Below are 17,448 nucleotides of genomic sequence, written 5' to 3' on the forward strand. Positions count from 1 at the left end.
CCATCGCTTTACATTCCTTACTTTTTTTGAGAAAAATATAAATAAACTTAATCTAAAAAACTGCTAGGTGGCGTGTTAGAGTCTGTGACGAAATCAAATGAAAATCCTTTCCTTGTTTCCAAGCAATGTCGAGTTGTCTTGTCAGGCTGCTTTGCCTTGAGGAAATCGTTTGGAGAGTCCCTTGAGGGTGTGCCTTATGTCGGGGAATAATTTATCGCTCTTTTCACAGGGTTTTAGCGTGCAATTTCTTATTCTTGATATTATTTTTTGCTTGGTCCTGGGGCAAGAACGGGATTAACATCTTCCACAAATGTTTGTCTCGCAATCAGTGGTAAGTAATTTGAAAAAAAAAAATTGAAAAAAATGTTTTCAAACTAAAGTTATCAGCAGTCAGCACACTGTACTGTTAAATCTAACTTCGAAAAAACTCAGTTTAACAAACGCTGTAGCGCTTTGTTAGAGGGGAAATAAGGTTTCTCTCATTTTTTGAGAACTTATTAAAAGTTGGTGTTAACACTGTCATTATGGGTTTAATTATAGGGTTTACATATAGTCTAAATTAAATTCAGTGAGTATTTTTTCATATACACAGATTATATGCCAGATTTGTTTTGTTTTAGTTCAACGTTTCAAGAGTTGTATTGCTGCTCCCACGATCACTGCAGTGTTCATCTGTTTTCTTCTCACTTTGCGAGGCTCAACACAATCCCTAAAGTGCTTTGACTATATATTTATATGCAAGTAAGTTATGTTACCATTGTATTACGTGGAGACTTTGACCAACTTGCTATAGTCAGTGGCGGGATTCAAATTTATTGTCCGCCGGTCCTATCACAAAAGTAATGTCTGAGCCGGTTCTGTTACAAAGAGTCCATTAACAGTAACCAGTAATGCTAAATGGTTCGCTGATCTTATAAAATTTCATGTGACGACTCTATAGAATCAGTGTGAACCGGCTGAATTCCACCACTGGCTATAGTTGTGTTCACTGACTAAAAATTCCATGAAAGTCTTTCATAGAGCCAAAACTGTTTCTGTCTGTATGTTGGTTAACCTGTGTCTTAACTTGCCACTATACCACTGTAAGACCCCTATACTTTTACAAAGTAATTGCTCTTTTGCAATATAAGTTATTACCACACTTGCTAGATTTTGCACAGTCTGTCATCACAATGTCTTGTAATCCAAATGATGTTCTATTCCATTTTTCCCAAAGCTCTGTAGGTATGCCCAGCATGTTGACATAAAAGCAGTATGCAAACCCTACTGACATTGACTGAATGATTACATAAGGATAAATTCTCTTAATCCTTTTCTTTAGGCTTGTGTGATTGATTAGAAATAGCTGCATCTGATAGGCGAATGCACACAACTAATAGGTGTACGCTTGAAGGACAAAGCCACATTGACACCTAAGAAGTGCACAAGCAAAACAAACAATGTTGTGACATTGTATTAGCTGAGTTAATGTAAAAATGGTTGTGTGTGGGGTGCTGTGCAGGCCAGTGAATGTTAGACACTACTTTAATTGTCCCTATCCAAGCTGTGTATAAGATGTGTTATGGAAAGGTTTAGTTGTTCATCTGAACTGTAAGACAGAGTCGTCTTAATGTCATATTTTATTGTGGTACTATTTTTTCGTGTTTAGGCATATTGTGCTTGTAGTGCTATAGGCAGAAACATATATATAGTTATACTTTGTACACCTTTAACTTATTACTGAATTGCAATGCTTTGTGATATGGATAATCTGTTTTTGAAAAGGATTTAGATGCCAGTAAGTGTTGTAGGGTTTCATTAAACCTTTCAGTTTTCAAAGCTTCCTTTCAGTACATTTACCTACTTTTTTTTCATATTCATAACATACAGATGATTCTCGTTAAAAGCAACTCAGATTTGCATTGCCCTTTTCTGAATGCAATATATATATTACATGTTGTCAACCGAAATACTTTAAATCCTTCAGTTTTCGTTGTCACGACAAATACAAAAACATAAGTCCTTTATTATTGACCAAATTAGCAATTTAATATATTACTAGTGTGCGCAAATGACATTGTAAAATTAATATGGCCAAAATCAGCAATTTTTTGCTCATTGTTTAATTGAAGTTCCTTTGTATTAACCCTTAGCCAAAATGAATTTGACCACTTCAAAATAGAAAGTTGGGTTTTGGATTACCATGCCATTAAGTCAAACTGTTTTGTTTATTGTTGAGTTTAAACTTACAAACCTGGTGACAATTTGTAACATGAATAAATATGCAATCTTCTTAAGGTTTTCCGATGGGGTGAGGTTCTACCATTTTCTGTATTAGCGAGTTGTCGAAAAAGTCGTGGTACAACTCCTACACTTAATCGCCCAACGGCTTTTACTACCTCATCCCAATTTGCACTGCATTTTCTTTTCCGTGAACCTTATCAGTTGGAGGTTGATTTTTGAGTAAAACAGTGTCGACTGTATTGCATTCTTGGTAAGTACAGCGCTTAGTTTTGTGCTGAATAGCAAGTTTCGTTATCAGATTTTGATTAAATAAGCTATTGTTGCCAGGCATAATGTATAAACTAGTATTGCTCTTCCAGCAGTTTTATGATAAATAGACGCCCCATACAAGACACCTTCATCAGGATATCTTGCAAGTCAAATTTATTATTTTCCAACGACAAATTGCAACCAACCACACACAAAACAATGATAACAAGATCGTATTTTGACGTTAGATTTATGATTGAGCTTGATGGCCAGCAGTGCATATTTTGAGATGATAAAATCCCTATAAATGGTTTCCTAGTTATTAATGGTTATAAACTGTGATTGTAGTTGTTTAGGGTTTTTAATGGTTAAAATGTATATATTGGTATTTTGAACTATTATGTTTTTTAAGCTTGTGTCTTTTGTTCAAAATCCAGAATCTTTACTTACTTTAAAACAAAATGCCATAGAGTTTGTATATGGGCATGTATATGCATAGCGAATATATACATTTGCAGTTCAGATGCTTTAACAATTCTTGTTATCATCAGTGCATACCATATTCACTTTCAACATGTCTACATACTGGCTCTGTGGCTTTGTTATTGATTAAGCTGTATTCAAGCCTGAGTTCAATTTGGGTCCTAAAAATTTTATTCTTTTGAACAGTAAGTTTCAATACGAAGCTTACAAGCTTGAATAACTCACTGGAGGTCGCAGATCCTCTTGAAGATATCCCTTTGGTCCAGTGTAAAGCTGTTGATCACTGTTGCATCTTAAATGGCCCGAATGAATCGCCCAGCCCCTGTTGAGCTGCAGCACAAGGGGATGAGGTTTCTCATCACCCACAACCCAACAAATGCCACTATGGAGCGCTTTGTCGAGGTGAGTTAATCTTATTACAGTAAACCTGGGATTTTCTTTACCCTTTTTCACTGTCATTTAGTTTTTTGTACATTTTGGTCAAGAAATAGTGGTCTAAACATATTCCAATTTGTACTCAGTAAGGATAGGTGTCTGAAGTGAAATTGCATCTGTCAGTTAACCTATTGGCCCCTAAAGCATGACTGTAATTTATATCATGGCAACACCAAATGCGAATAAAAAGTAAAATCTGTATCAAAGTTGAGGTCAGAGACGGAAATAGAAAAAAAAACTCTTCTGTCTGACATTACAAACAACATTGTATAAATGATTAAGTGCTCCGTGCTAATCATGAATCATAAAATACAGCACCAAAAACCAAAAAAGAAAATGACAAGTCGTAATATAAACACCAAGCATTTATTTGGTCTTGCTTGAATGTTAAAACAAGGTTATGTTTGCAATGATATGCAACAACAAGTCCCTAGCAAGATTTACAAATGTATTTATTCTCCATGCTGCTGGCTGTGGCCATTAGCAGATTTTTTTTAATTGCCTGTCAATTACAAATGAAAAATTGCCGAAATTGGGTTTACAAATGATTCGTTTTGTGATTGAACAGAAATGCATGATAAAATGATCAGAATGCCAATCTGTTAAGATAAGAACTGAAACATGTCAAAAATTCACAATGCTATCATTTAGTATGTATGCGGAATGCTTGAAGGGTTTAGTATTCCAGGTATTCTAGTGGCAATAAACTTCTGTCCTTGCCATATATGGCATTTGCCGGTCATTTAAGCCACTCAGTAGGAGGCCCGATCTGTGTGCTTACAGCTCTAGTAAACAAGCTTTGTGGCCAGACGTCCTTAACTATTTTTGTGAATGACTCATGAGTTGGACTGGTTATTCTGAATGTGTGTCCTTGGATACAGCAATAAACAACCTTTGATGATGGTTGATGTACTGTGTAACACTGTGCAACGGTATTGTAACATATTTGTTGGTATGTCAAGTTTTTGGAATTAAACACAATCATTAATGTGTACATAAATGGTGTTTGTCTGTGGGAATATGAAGGGTTTTAAAATTACCATGCCTGAAATTAAAGTTTTTAAACTTACTATTTTTGGCTTTCCACATTTGTGATAAAATAAGAACATAATCCAGCCTTTATTGCACTAAATCTTTGTCCCCTAAAAACATTAACCGTATTCAACTTTGGTTGGAAAAAACAAACAATGGTTTCCCCCTATAATGAATTTTGAATGGTTTCTGAATTTTGCTAAAAGTTGAAACACCTAATTTACTGGCCACCATGACACCAAACTGTGTGTCAAGTCCAAGTTTAGGTTAACCAAAGCCATACTTAACAGATAAGAGGCATGCCATGTCACCCACTACTTCCGTCTCTTCAAATTCAAAGCCACCAGCTTTGGCCTTTGGTATGCACAGTATGCCAGACTGTTTACCAAGTCAATGGCATGTACGTGTGCAACTTTTCTCAAATGTTTAATGTTTACATTTGTAACCACACTCTGTGCCCATACATGCCACCTGCTCTGGGGTGTTCATTTTACAGGTTTTTGGTTAAAATTTAACTCAGGTCCCCAACAGTTTTAGATTTGGTCCAATTTTACATCAGTTCTAGAGGGCGATTTGTGAGTGGGTTTCTACAATAACAACAGCAGTTTCTGCCTGTCAACTAGCATGAGGTCATTGCCTACAATATTGATTCAGTTCCAATTGCTACGGTGACTGTTATTACAACATCCGTAGGCCTTTGGGAATTAGACCGGAAAGCCCCGTTGTGGAAGGCTTGTTATGGGACAACTCTATACCTCTTACCACACAAAACTAGGCACAGTGTAGGAACATATTATGGTGTGGATATTCTCATGGTATATACTATAGTGGGACGATAGGGTGGCTTTAGTGCTGTAAACAAGGTTGTTGCGCAAGAGCGTGCAAACCGAACACGCCAGTTTTGAAACCAGTTCTAGCCAGTTTGTGCGGCAGTTTGTACTGTTTGCTCCGCTGTGGACTTTTAACAATGCCACTTGCGTTAGTTACTGGTACCCAAAAATGGATGGCTTTGCCACATTTAAGTCATTTTAGACTGTCAGTTTTTGTCCATAGTATGCCTTACGCATTTTAGTTTCTTTTACGCATTTTAGTTTTACTGAACTGCTGGTTGTTAAGGCGAACGAAAAAACTCTAATTTGAATTATGGTGTCGTGTTTGTGCGCTTTGGGGCACTTACATCGATTTGACGTTTTATTTAAACTATTTATGGGTACATAATGTCAAATTACGTCAATTGGGTTAAAATGATGAAACGCATCACAATGCTTGCGTTGTTTTAAGTCAATTGAATAGCTGAAGCCAAATGTATAATAAAAGTAATGGAAATTATCTGAATTGAACATTCACATCAATTTTTTCCACAACCATGCTTCAAAACAACTAACTGATTAAATATGACGGCAATTGCAGCGGCCATATGTTTGTTTATCGATTAGGAAACACTTCTTTTTCAAATTAGCCTAGCGCGTTGTTTTACATTTCAATCTCATGCAACAGACTGAATCACCACATACGTATCCCAAAGATGCAACCAGTGTGAAATTAAAACCATTGCGAAACTGTCGGCAATCACTGACTACTCGACACGTGACATTTTATGTTCGAAACCGTGTCAGTCGCCGATAAAGAAAGTTGTAATGTTGTCCCGTGTTGTGTTGATCCAGCGTGTCGCAATCTGAGGGGATTCCCCGTGTCAACTGTGTCCCTTCAGTGGTGGTTTTTGTCCATCTGCACAGTGACGTTTTACGGAGCTATCTTGTACTGTTTAAAAACTTTTTTGTGACTGGTGTATTGCTCAACTCTTAATGGGCCATTCAAGGCAAGTGTGGGTGTAATTGATTAATTAATTAATCTTTGTGTGGAAAGTTTCGGTTTGGGTGTTTATGTTTAAGCCATTAAAACGGTTATAATTACCTCAGCAAAGTTTGATTTTATTCACGGGCATCCAATGTTTTACAACAGTAAGTCACGCTGTTTAACTTTCTAAACTGTCGGGGTCACCTTTGAGGGAAATCGCCACATTGTAACGGTTTTGACGTGGCTGTAATGTACAAATTCCAACTGTTACACTTATGGTTGTATCATTCACCCAACAAACCTAACCCATTTTTGTCAGGAAGTCAAGTCAAGTCTTTTCAAACAGCGCATCCAAGTACCCAAAACATTGTGACAAAATCATTTTAAGTCTTAATGTGCCATGATATGTTGATCTATCACTTGAACTACGTTTGTTGGCGTTTTCTACGAATCTTATAATGAAGGATTACATTTAATAAATCATACTGGTTATATACACAGCTAAAATAATTATCAAACTCTTTTTTTCACTTTAGGTGCTATATTTTAGCTGTGTGATCGTTTAAAAAAGCATGACTCTAACCAAGTTGTCAGTTGGGCCGGGCTTTTCGGGGCGCGTTCGGGCTTGGTTTCTTAAAAAAAGAGACTTCACACACTGTGTCTTTTTTTTTGAATAAATTTAACGAGCTAAGTAGCCGGTTGCTGGGCCTGACCTAATGTCTAACATTCCCAAAACGCCTTGTTCAAGACCAATTGCCTATTGTGTTTGTTGTCTTGGTCTTTCCGGAGTCTTCAATGTATAGGCCTTCCGATCAAACTTTCGGGCCTAAACGGGCTTCTCAAAAACGATTCTGGTTCAGGCTCCAATTTCAGACCTATTTACAACCCTGACTCGAACTGCTATACACTCTTTACTTCAGTTACGGGATGTTTCACACTGATTCAGGTTTTTATTAACACAAAAAAGTTGATAGCGTGTCACGGCCGTCCGCTATCGAATCTTAAGAAAACAGGGCCAATGTGGAAATGTTTTCAAGCGACATTTTTTGTGTTCACAGATCCTAATCCAATACGGCGCAGACACTGTTGTTCGGGTTTGCGAATCAACCTACGACAAGGAACCGCTTGCTGCTAAAGGCATCCAAGTTATCGTAAGTCTTACGTGTGATTTGTGTTGTTTGGTGGTGGTTCAAAGGAATTTCGTTAGGGAGCATGATTACATAACTCTTAGTGTTTCTATGCCGTTTATAACTTCGAATACTTGGTTCAGGTGTGCTCAACTAAAGGTAAATTTACCCCAAAAGGATCTGACTTGTTATAGAGGTGAATAGCTATAGCCCTTATAGCTATAAGTGGGCAAAATAATTTGTGGAATTAATGAGTGTTAAAGAAACTTAAGCGTATTTTTGATCTGCGATATCGTCTACGACAGTGGTTCCCAAACTGTGGGTCATGGCCCAGTAGTGGGCCACCAAGACATTTTCAATGGGCCACAGAGCCATTTGAATAGATTCTACTGTTTTGTAATACTGTAGATGTTATGCGCTTTGTTTTGAAAAACGTAATTTTTGCAAAGAATTCTGAATCTTGTAGCCAAATTTCAGGAGCATGTATCTCATTAAAAATAAATTGCTGGATAATTTCGCCTGTTTTTGAGTTATTTTTTTGTTGGTGCCCAAATTTACAGCACGTGGTGGGCCACGAATCGCTATTAAATAGACATTTGGGCCACAGACCAAAAAAGTTTGGGAACCCCTGGTCTACGACGATGCATTTAGGCTTGGATACAGTTGACGCTGTATTTTTTCCTGTTGGTGGTACTAAAATGCCCTTATAGTAATACAATAAACCACCATTATTTTGCATTTTTTGCTGTGCGTTAAGACTGGGTTCAGTTCCTAGATATAAAATGTTTTTTATCCGTGGTTGACTGTACCCGCGAAGACCTACTGCGAGTGCAAAATTGTGTAGTGAAACGTGGTAAATCTGAAACATGAAAATTTATTACCAGCCTTCAACGCCTCGAGCATGGTCATTGTAAGTCACCTTAATTTGCGAAGAACGTTGTAACGCAATATATTACCCATCATGTATTGAGTCCATGTCATGTATGTGGGTGCCAAGAGATTCGTTTTGGTGTTTTGTTTGGCCCTTGTAAGCCGTTTAATGCTTTAATTGCTGCCGCAAAATTCTATTTTAGGTAAGACAGATAAGCTTCGTTTGTGGGTTCGAATCCCACTACACGTTAGATTTTTGCGCCTATCTGCAAAAATTGTATGAAAAGCCGATTTTAGTTTATTTAACGGCATTTGCAGATTTGGTGACTAAACATATCAATTTACAATTTATTTTGCAATCACATTGCTTTTAGGCACCAAAAACGCATATGGTAGTTATTGTGAATATAGTGAAATACTTGTTTTAAAAAGACATAGTTTGATACAATTTTTTGTTTGTTTGAGATTCCCTAGTCTAACTTACCTTAATCGTCTACTTTATTAAATCTTAAAACAAAATCATATGACTTGTGATAGCCCGTTCTTTGTTTTGTCGCTGTCTGTAATTGGCGACTTTGATCATCAACGTTGAATGCGTTTGGCACCAGATAAATCGACAGGGGGGTTATTTGACCCGTCGACGGGCTTTTAACTCTCGATTCCCGGTGGGATTTTTTAGTGTGTTGCGTCTTCTTGTTAAAAGTCCACTTAGTTTGCCTGCTAACTTCGATTTTACTGATGTGCTTGTAAATTGTGAGACGCATTTACTGCTTGTGCTACGTTAGGGTCGATAAATGGTATGTGGTTTGGTAAACATGGTCATGTGGTTATTAGCCGATTTATGTTTTGTCACCATTACAGTGTTGCCGGTTTATATGACCAAAACATCATAAAATTTCGTCTGTAGCTAAATATCGTTAGTACCTAAACAAAGCTTCGATACCAATAGGGGCAAAAACGCTGGTCACACGGTTACCACCAAAACTTTGATTCACAAAATTGTTTTCAACCGAATTAGCGGAGTCGTTTATAACGTCACAAAAACCCCCACGTTACGCGTTTGACGTAAGCACGCGAGTTATGATGCCAAACAAACAGTTACGCGACTGCAACAGAATATGTGTTCTTATGTGGGTGTTATTATTGTCTTGGTGGACGTTGATAAAATTGTCATTAGGACTTATTAAACACATTTTTGTACATTTCATCACGTGACAGACGCTCTAATATCGCTGTAACAAAAAAATCAAATTCGGTTTGCTTAAGCGATTTCAAATTATGCTATTAAAAACTATTAAAAACATTAAGCAAGGGGCCGGGAATATTCTTCAATCCACCCTAAGCCTCTCGAAGGCCATAAAAGCCGAAAGTAACCCTTATGACGTCAAACAGTGAGGTATGACGTAGATCGGTCGTTGCGGGCAAGGATTTGCATCATGTGTGCAACGGTCAAATTGTGATGTTGTCAATTAAACTGCATTTGACAAAGTCACGTCAGCGCAAAACAGAAAGCTTTTTGAAAACTGTCTTGGGCAGACGTAAGAAATAAACTGTAAATTGATGGAATGGATACCCAAATTTTATTGGGTATCCATTTTCGTAAAAAATGCGTATACCAAAATCCTATTAAGAAACTTAATACTCTTTAATCTGAGAAAAGTGAATGAGCTAAAAAATGAGGACACATTTTTAAAACATTTTTGAAGACCACAATTTTTGGGCTTTTTAGAGGCTTTTAAAGCGGCTTTTATGTTATAGCAAGACATGCTTTATACCACTTGTAAATCAACTTAATATTCACTATCACATTAATAACATTTCAATCAATACATTGGTAGTCGTATTACTTAGCACTACATGCCTACGTTCATCTCATCAAGAATCGATCAAGACGCTTTCCCTGTCACTTTGTCGTATTCATATCATCGATTTTATGTTGGCATTTTTCGACATGCTGGGTTATAAAAAAAGGTGTGATGTATGTGAGTCTATATGATACCGAATAAAGATTTGTTAGGTATTTTTATGAAAAGGAGCCTTCGCAAACAAAATACAAAACGTTATGAGCGTTTATACATAAGGCGTTATGAAGGTGCATTTTTTCTACTTCTGGCCTTTTAAAATTAGTTTCCCAAAAAATAACGACATGCACGTTTTAAAGCGCTTCACATATTGACCTTTGTTTCCCATCAGTTACATGTTTTAAGATTGTACTAACTAGACAATTTGAAAAAGTTTTCAACGTTTATTTTAAAAACTCACAAGGCCACTACTTCCTAAATATTGACCACGTCAATATAACAACAGGCCTTAATTCGTTTTGTTCAAAACACCTGTCCGTTAACCACAGGGACGTTAACTTGATTGTAAACAAATCGTTATATACCCTTTCTTGCCTTGCGTGGCACCTAATTCCCTGAGTGAATTCCAAATATTGATCCTACCAATCCAATTACAACCCATTTGCCCAACGAGCTCATGACAAAGGCCTTCTCTCTATATATATACGTGTCGTGTTTGGCTTTGTCCTCGCCTAATTTCCTATTTTGTTCTCACAAATATCTCGCCTTCCAGACTTCGGGTTCAAAGTCTAGCTCTTCCGGTTGGTGTGTTTTTAACGGAATTGGCGTTGCCCTTAGCAACAGCGACACCCGGTGTGTGACGTCATAATTTGTTGGCACTGCGTATTTGTTTTTTCTGCTATGTTTTGCTCAGGAGGTGCGTCAAAGCAGATTATGTATTGCGACGCGTTTTTGTCGTCCCTGACGTTATCGGTTACGAAGCAGTTGTTTGAACGCGCTAAACAGCAGCGGCTCTCAACTCGTTTCAGGCCATGGACCACCAGTTCAATTAAATGAATAAATTAAATCATCCATATGGAAGAAAGCATCCATAACAAGCACAATAGCTTGGAATATATTCCTTCAAAAAAAAATTCGAGGAGTGATATCAAACAACTGACAGCTAACAAAAATGGCCAAAATAAGCTTTTTGGATAAGCTTTTTTTGGTACTGAATATATAATAAATGGCATGCAACTATTTCCAGTTTATCACCAATTATAATTAACGTTCTGTGGACCACTCAAAAAGTCATCACGGACCACCGGTTGAGAACCACTGCCATATAGCATGCTTTCGTTGTTTGTTACATAAGTTTTTAAAAAATTCCTCATCACAATATTTTAATTAATTCAACGACGCATTTAAACTCGACTGAAAAATAACCAAAACTCTTCTTTTTAGGATTGGGCTTTCGATGACGGTGCCGCCCCACCTAGAGAAGTCGTCGATGATTGGTTAAAATTGCTTAAAGCCCATTACAAGGAAAGCCCAGACAATTGTATTGCAGTACATTGTGTGGCAGGCCTCGGAAGGTTAGTGAAACAGTCCATATTTGATCTTACTCTATGACCCAGTATTGTTTATAGACTATGTCGTGACATCTTTTATGCGTAGTACGCTGCCTTAAAAGCAGTGTTTTATACAGAACCGAAATAAATATTTTTTGTCTCAAATGCCGGAACGAAATTCCGAAATAATAAATATTCAAAATACCGTAACGGAACTTAATACTGTTATTTTTATTTCGGTATTTCGTCATAGACATTTTACAAAGAAAAATATGCTGAAACATTTGCGCCGTTGGCCATAAAAAAACACTCAACAATGTTCCATCTGTTTTGACTATCAGTGACAAATGTGACGTAATAACTACCGACAATAATTGCTGTGTGATGTAACTTTTTGTCTTTGTGCGTGAAGAACCCAAAGAAATGTTCGTTTTTTAAAACCGAAGAATACGGTTAAAAGTTTGTTTCGGTCAGACCGGAACGAAACGAAATGAAAATATCGGTCAAGAACGAATTCACGAAATAAAGTAATTTGCACAGAACGAATAACGTTATTTCGTTCCGTTCCGGTATAAAACACTGCTTAAAAGTATTTCAAGAAATTCTATTTTAGTTAACCTCGACACAGTAACATTCGCAAAGGTTACTGGGAAATCTGTTTTAGGCGGATTAGGTCGTTTGCATTCAACGGGGCCACATTTTAATGCGTCGACCTTGTTAATACCGGGGCTATTTATAAAGAACAAAAGTAATTGGCTAATAAGCAAGGTGCAGATCGATAACTAGACGAGGTTCTCCCCAATTTATATATTTTGAGGTTATGCGGTCGATGCTATACGTAATTATGGGTCCCCTTCTATGAAGGGGACACATATTGTTTTTGTCCGTATTTTTTTTTCTGTCTAACGCTGGTTTGTTAAACGCGTTTGGTCAAGAAAGAGTGCTCCAAATTTAATAAAATGTACACAAATGTTAGTTATTAATCCAAATTTGATCCTCCTGAAGTTTGACCCCAAATGACCCAGCGGTTCACCCCCCCCCCCCCCCAAAAAAAAAATTAGAAACGGCTGTACTAACTAAAGTACATAATCTGCGAGTTTCATGGTTTGTTGGTTGGTGCAATGTAAGGTATTCTAAAGAATTCTGTAACTTTTTATTGGATTCACCCATTTTACCCCTTAAAACCCCAAATAATAAGTTTTAGGCCAAAAATACAAGCCCTAATGTGCTGAAATGTTAAACAATTGTTTGCAGTAGGTCATTCGTTCAGTATTTAAAATTTTGTTTTAATCGGCCAAATAGTTAGTTTTACAGCCCATAATATGTGTACACTGTCAGTCAGATAGAAGTCTCAACTCTCAAGGGAGTAATTCACTTCTTTACGATTAAGCCGGGTGAATGCAGTGGGATTGCTCAGCTTGACGTCCGGACAGACATTTTACGAGACAGTCGTTTCGGTGATTAGAAATCAGCTGTTTTTGCGCAGCTACGCTATGTCGTTTTATTAAGTATCAAGCACATTTTCAGTTGTGGAAAATTGTGCTAAAAACTGACCTTGAACGACAATATCAAGGTCAAAGCATGAAATTAAATTAAAAGTATTTTTCCCGTTCTTATGTACCGTTTTTTTGTAATTATATGACATCAATGATGCAAAAAGAATACGGACAAAACTTTTAAAGCTGGGTTATTACTAAAGTTGGTTAAGTTTTTTCTTAAGAATCTAAAAATAACCAGGACGTTAAATCCGCACAAACGCGCGTGTGGGGACCCATCTGTTTTTGCTTGCAAAAACAATCATAAATGTAGATCAAATGATGTGTATAGTAAATTGGTAAATATCGTATAGAACAGTGTTTCTCAACCTGGGGGTCGCGACCCCCCAAGGGGTCGCCAAGCACTTTTGAAGGGGTCGCGAAGACGCAACCGAACACGGAATTATTTTATCTGTATCAAAAAAACTTTCCCTGTGACTTTTGTTTAGCATATAGTAACTCACACGACCGTTTGATTTAGAACGGGCGCAACAATATTTGCGATTGTATACTTCTATAATTGCGGGTTTTGGTTTTTCTTAACATAAAAAAAACACGAAATAGTGAAATAGTTAGTGAAAAATAGGCGTTTTCCGGAATACAGCACATCGCCGAACTATTGCAGCCACGTTAGATTGCAAATGTGTGATGAAAACAATCAACACATGCTGGTAGTTACACTTCCTGTGTGTGTGCGTGTGTAAAGGGGTCGCGTGGTGTTAGAAAATCTCTAAAGGGGGTCGCATAGTAAAAAAGGTTGAGAACCACTGGTATAGAATATATAAAATGGAAGTATATCAGAAAGCCACCTTTCTAGTTATATTTACCACAAAGCTGTCTAAATCGGGAATTTAATTTTAATGTTCTTCGTTTCTGGTGTTCAGGAACGTGTAAATGCATTGGGTTTTTTGTGGGTCGATAATCAACACATCATAAAATGGTACTTGTTTTAGTGAGTCAATTTTGCTTGATAAATAAGGTGCAGTGAACGCAAAGGGTGCCGGGGGTTAAATTCCCGTAAAATGGAAAACAGTGTGCTGAAAAGCAATCGAACAGTTAAAATGGTAAATGTGAAGGTAACGAAAAGATGTGAAGAGGAATTAAAGTGAAAAACAGGATCGTGAAATTAAGGTAAATACGTTTTTGGAAAATGAGCACCCACGCAGGAAACAACTCTTGATAAACAAACTTAGTAAATTAAAGACAATACAAGACACAGGTGACTAATATGAAACAAGGTGATAACGTAACGACACAAAAATTATGGTAACAAAGGCATCAATACAATTAACACGCCACGTAATACAGTGAGCGCAGCTGGTACAGTTTAAAACATCCAAATTTTCTCGTATTAAGGTATTACCTGCAGTTGCAGTATTGGTCTCTTCTTAGGTTACCGAGTTTTGTCAAAGAAATTCCCTATTTTGAGTTTGTCCATACTGTTTTCTTTTTTCTGTCTAACGCTGGTTTGCTCCTACTGTTAGGTTAAGAAAGAGTGCTCCAAACTCATGAAAATTTACACACATGCTAGTTAGTTGTCAAAACGTGATCCTCCCAAAGTTTGACCCCGAATAACCAAGCAATTTTTATACATTACCTGTTGTAGTACGAGGCAAGCGAAAAATAATTTTGAATCTACCAAACACAATTGTCAACAAGACAAAGATAACAAAGTTGTTTTTCAGTTTTAGTCTTGTTTTTTTAACAATAACCCCAATATCTATCCATAATTGTTCCACAGGGCTCCTGTATTGGTGGCTTTGGCTTTAATGGAAAGCGGAATGAGATACGAAGACGCAGTGGAACTTATTCGCCAGTAAGTTTGTTCAACATAATGTGTGATGCTTTTACCAGCATCGTGTGCAATAATTACTACTGTATCAGGACGGGGCTCAAATTTGTTCTCTAGTGCTCTACTTATGATATGTACCCAATATCTTATGTCACGTTTTTGCTAATATAATGTCATTCGTACCCTACGTTAAACCACTAGTATCTTTTTTGTATGCACCCAACCAAAAAATCAAATGTCACCAATGCAGTAATATGAATATCCTGTTATCCAAAAAAAAATATGTCGTAAAAATAAAAAAGCTTAAAAACAATCAAAGAATATAAAACGGTTTTAAAGGTTATTAACCCTTTAAGAAATTGATCCCTTAAGTAAGACTATTACAACACGACAAAGCATTTGTTTCAGAAAGATACGATTTTGAAAGCTAGAATGACGAATGTAAAGTCCTTTTAGCAAATGCAGATATGTCCGTAACCCCGTGGTGAAATCCCTGACTTCCTCCCCGGGAATTTCCCGCATATTTAAACGCAAGATTTTTCCCCAGGAAAAGGCGAGGGGCGATCAACAGCAAACAGCTGCAATACCTTGAGAAATACAGGCCAAAGTACTGCCTCAAGACAAGGGACAATGGACGAAATGGTGGATGCTGTGTGCAGTAGCGCCCCCTAGTGCCGGGATGGCGTCGTCCACTATATACACGTGACGTCACAAGCATTTTTAACTTCTATTCTTCCTGTTTGTTGCTCCAACTCAAAACGTATTTTTTTGCGCTTTTTTTCGCAACATGGAATCTTTCAACTTTTGTTACGCGAATACGTCACATACGTTCTTTGTGATGTCATAATACCTTCATAGATGCTTTGAAACTCTTTAACGGTTGGAATGTAGGTGTTGGTCTTTCAATGCAATTTTGGCAGCATATTTTAGGTGCATCGGCAAGGATTTTAATGGGTTATACTATTAAGTCACCAGTATTATACGTATATATGCTGGTAATAGTCGTGGTGGTTATCAACCGTATCTGTTTTCGTATGCTTTTGATTTTCAATGGGGTCAAATTTTTAAATTCAAGTCTGCAGTATTCAAAAATGAAATGACTAATGAATTGTATTTTAAAAAAAACCTGATGATATAATTTGTGAAGCCGCCGTTCCAGGTTTAATGCTGCAACAAAGTATGTCTAAAAAGTGATTTCGGGTTATTTGGATCCGAACAAAAAGATTTGCACATGTCATTGCTTGTAGCGTTGCCACTGGTCCATGAAGTTGTGAGGCCGCCGCTTTAGTTATCCTCGCGTAGGCAATTTCGATGCACGGCTTAAAAGATTTGCTAAAACGTAATGTTTCGTGTGTTAACAAACTCATTGAAACGACTTCAGTCCTGAAAGAGTTATAATGACTAATGTTTTGTTGATTGTTTTCGCTACTTTATCCTTACTAATCACAAACATGTTGGTGACGTTGGAGCGTTATTTGTCGAGATGGGTGACGTCAGATTTACGTCATGCTATGTTGCACGCTAGATAATTTCCGTTTCAAGACTAATAGCACAGAACTAAAATTTTTTTTTGAGGAGACGACTGTTTTATCAACGTGCTATGAAACGTTTGCAAATATTTGTGATTTAAAAAAATAGCAGTGTTTGTTTTCTTCCAATACTAAACTGCTTCATCGACAGTGAGAGATGTGTTACATTTTATGGCCCTTCTGAAAAAAGTCAAAATGTCTGTGTTATGACGTCACACAAATTAAAACTGCCCTTCATTGATCAAATCCGGGCAGGGCATGGAATGTTTTTTATTTTTATCTTGCTTGTGTTGAAACTGTTGCAGTTTTTTTGGTTTTTGCATTGGGAAGTGCCTGCAGAAACAAAATACCTGTTTAATGGCAATTGTGGTCGACTAAAGTTTGTGAATAAGGGAAAATGTAAAGGTCCGGAAAACTTTTTTTTATCAGTGCGACTTCGAGAGGTCCTGTTCTCTCGGAGCTGCGCACAGCCGAAGTTTGCTTTGTTTGCACGTTATTGGCGTTTACTCCTGTTTCATTGTTATTTTGCTGCCTCGATCGCGGGGTTAACCCTTTTTGACGCGATGGGACTCACAAAAAATCGTCCCACCGTCGAAGAGGGTTAACCTGCCACGAATGCCCCAAATAAATTGTTGCGAAAACCAGTTTTCCTTGTTTTAATATATCCAACGTTCTTGTGTACTTAGTCAGGTTTAGGAGCGGACAGTTGCTAACAAGAGACCTGGTGTGTCGCTGGCCGGTACTCTATACTGAAACTTAAAGTAAGAGGCGTAGGGATTGTTTTTTCAGATATCCCGCAACCAATTAACATTAGGCGAGGTGTACAAAAACGAAACGCGATAATTGTCGGCCAGATTTTTCGTAAAGAAATTTAGGTTGGGTGTTTAGTGGAAGGCGCTAATTAACTTTTGGCGTTTACTTAGAAGAAGATTTTAAATTGTTTAAAAATGCTAAAAAAGGTGAGTCTGTTGTATTTTTTACAAACTAAATGGTTACAAATGAAATCGATCGTGCTTAAATCCGT

The 17,448-nt window shown here is 37.2% G+C and overlaps 1 protein-coding gene across 1 annotated transcript; it reads left to right on the top strand.

The window, feature by feature from the left end:
- Positions 1 to 202: 202 nt before the first annotated feature.
- On the top strand, positions 203 to 17,068 carry LOC145238054 (protein tyrosine phosphatase type IVA 2-like). Its single transcript, XM_080101090.1, has 8 exons — positions 203 to 331; positions 621 to 741; positions 2,278 to 2,473; positions 3,142 to 3,357; positions 7,278 to 7,370; positions 11,462 to 11,592; positions 14,845 to 14,919; positions 15,443 to 17,068. Exons 4-8 carry the CDS (start codon positions 3,253 to 3,255, stop codon positions 15,555 to 15,557), a joined length of 519 nt encoding a protein of 172 aa, XP_079957216.1. The 5' UTR covers positions 203 to 331; positions 621 to 741; positions 2,278 to 2,473; positions 3,142 to 3,252; the 3' UTR covers positions 15,558 to 17,068.
- The last annotated feature ends 380 nt before the right edge of the window (positions 17,069 to 17,448 follow it).

Source organism: Phallusia mammillata, chromosome 7 (genome assembly GCF_965637545.1).
Source record: "Phallusia mammillata chromosome 7, kaPhaMamm4.hap1.1, whole genome shotgun sequence".
Lineage (NCBI taxonomy): Eukaryota > Metazoa > Chordata > Ascidiacea > Phlebobranchia > Ascidiidae > Phallusia > Phallusia mammillata.

What these genes read in the sequence shown, in the direction of transcription:
- LOC145238054 (XM_080101090.1), top strand. Translation starts at nt 3,253, where the DNA reads ATGGCCCGAATGAATCGCCCAGCCCCTGTTGAGCTGCAGCACAAGGGG. An exon ending in CTAAAGGCATCCAAGTTATC is followed by an intron (nt 7,371 to 11,461) that starts GTAAGTCTTACG and finishes TCTTCTTTTTAG; the next exon opens with GATTGGGCTTTCGATGACGG. An exon ending in TGTGTGGCAGGCCTCGGAAG is followed by an intron (nt 11,593 to 14,844) that starts GTTAGTGAAACA and finishes ATTGTTCCACAG; the next exon opens with GGCTCCTGTATTGGTGGCTT.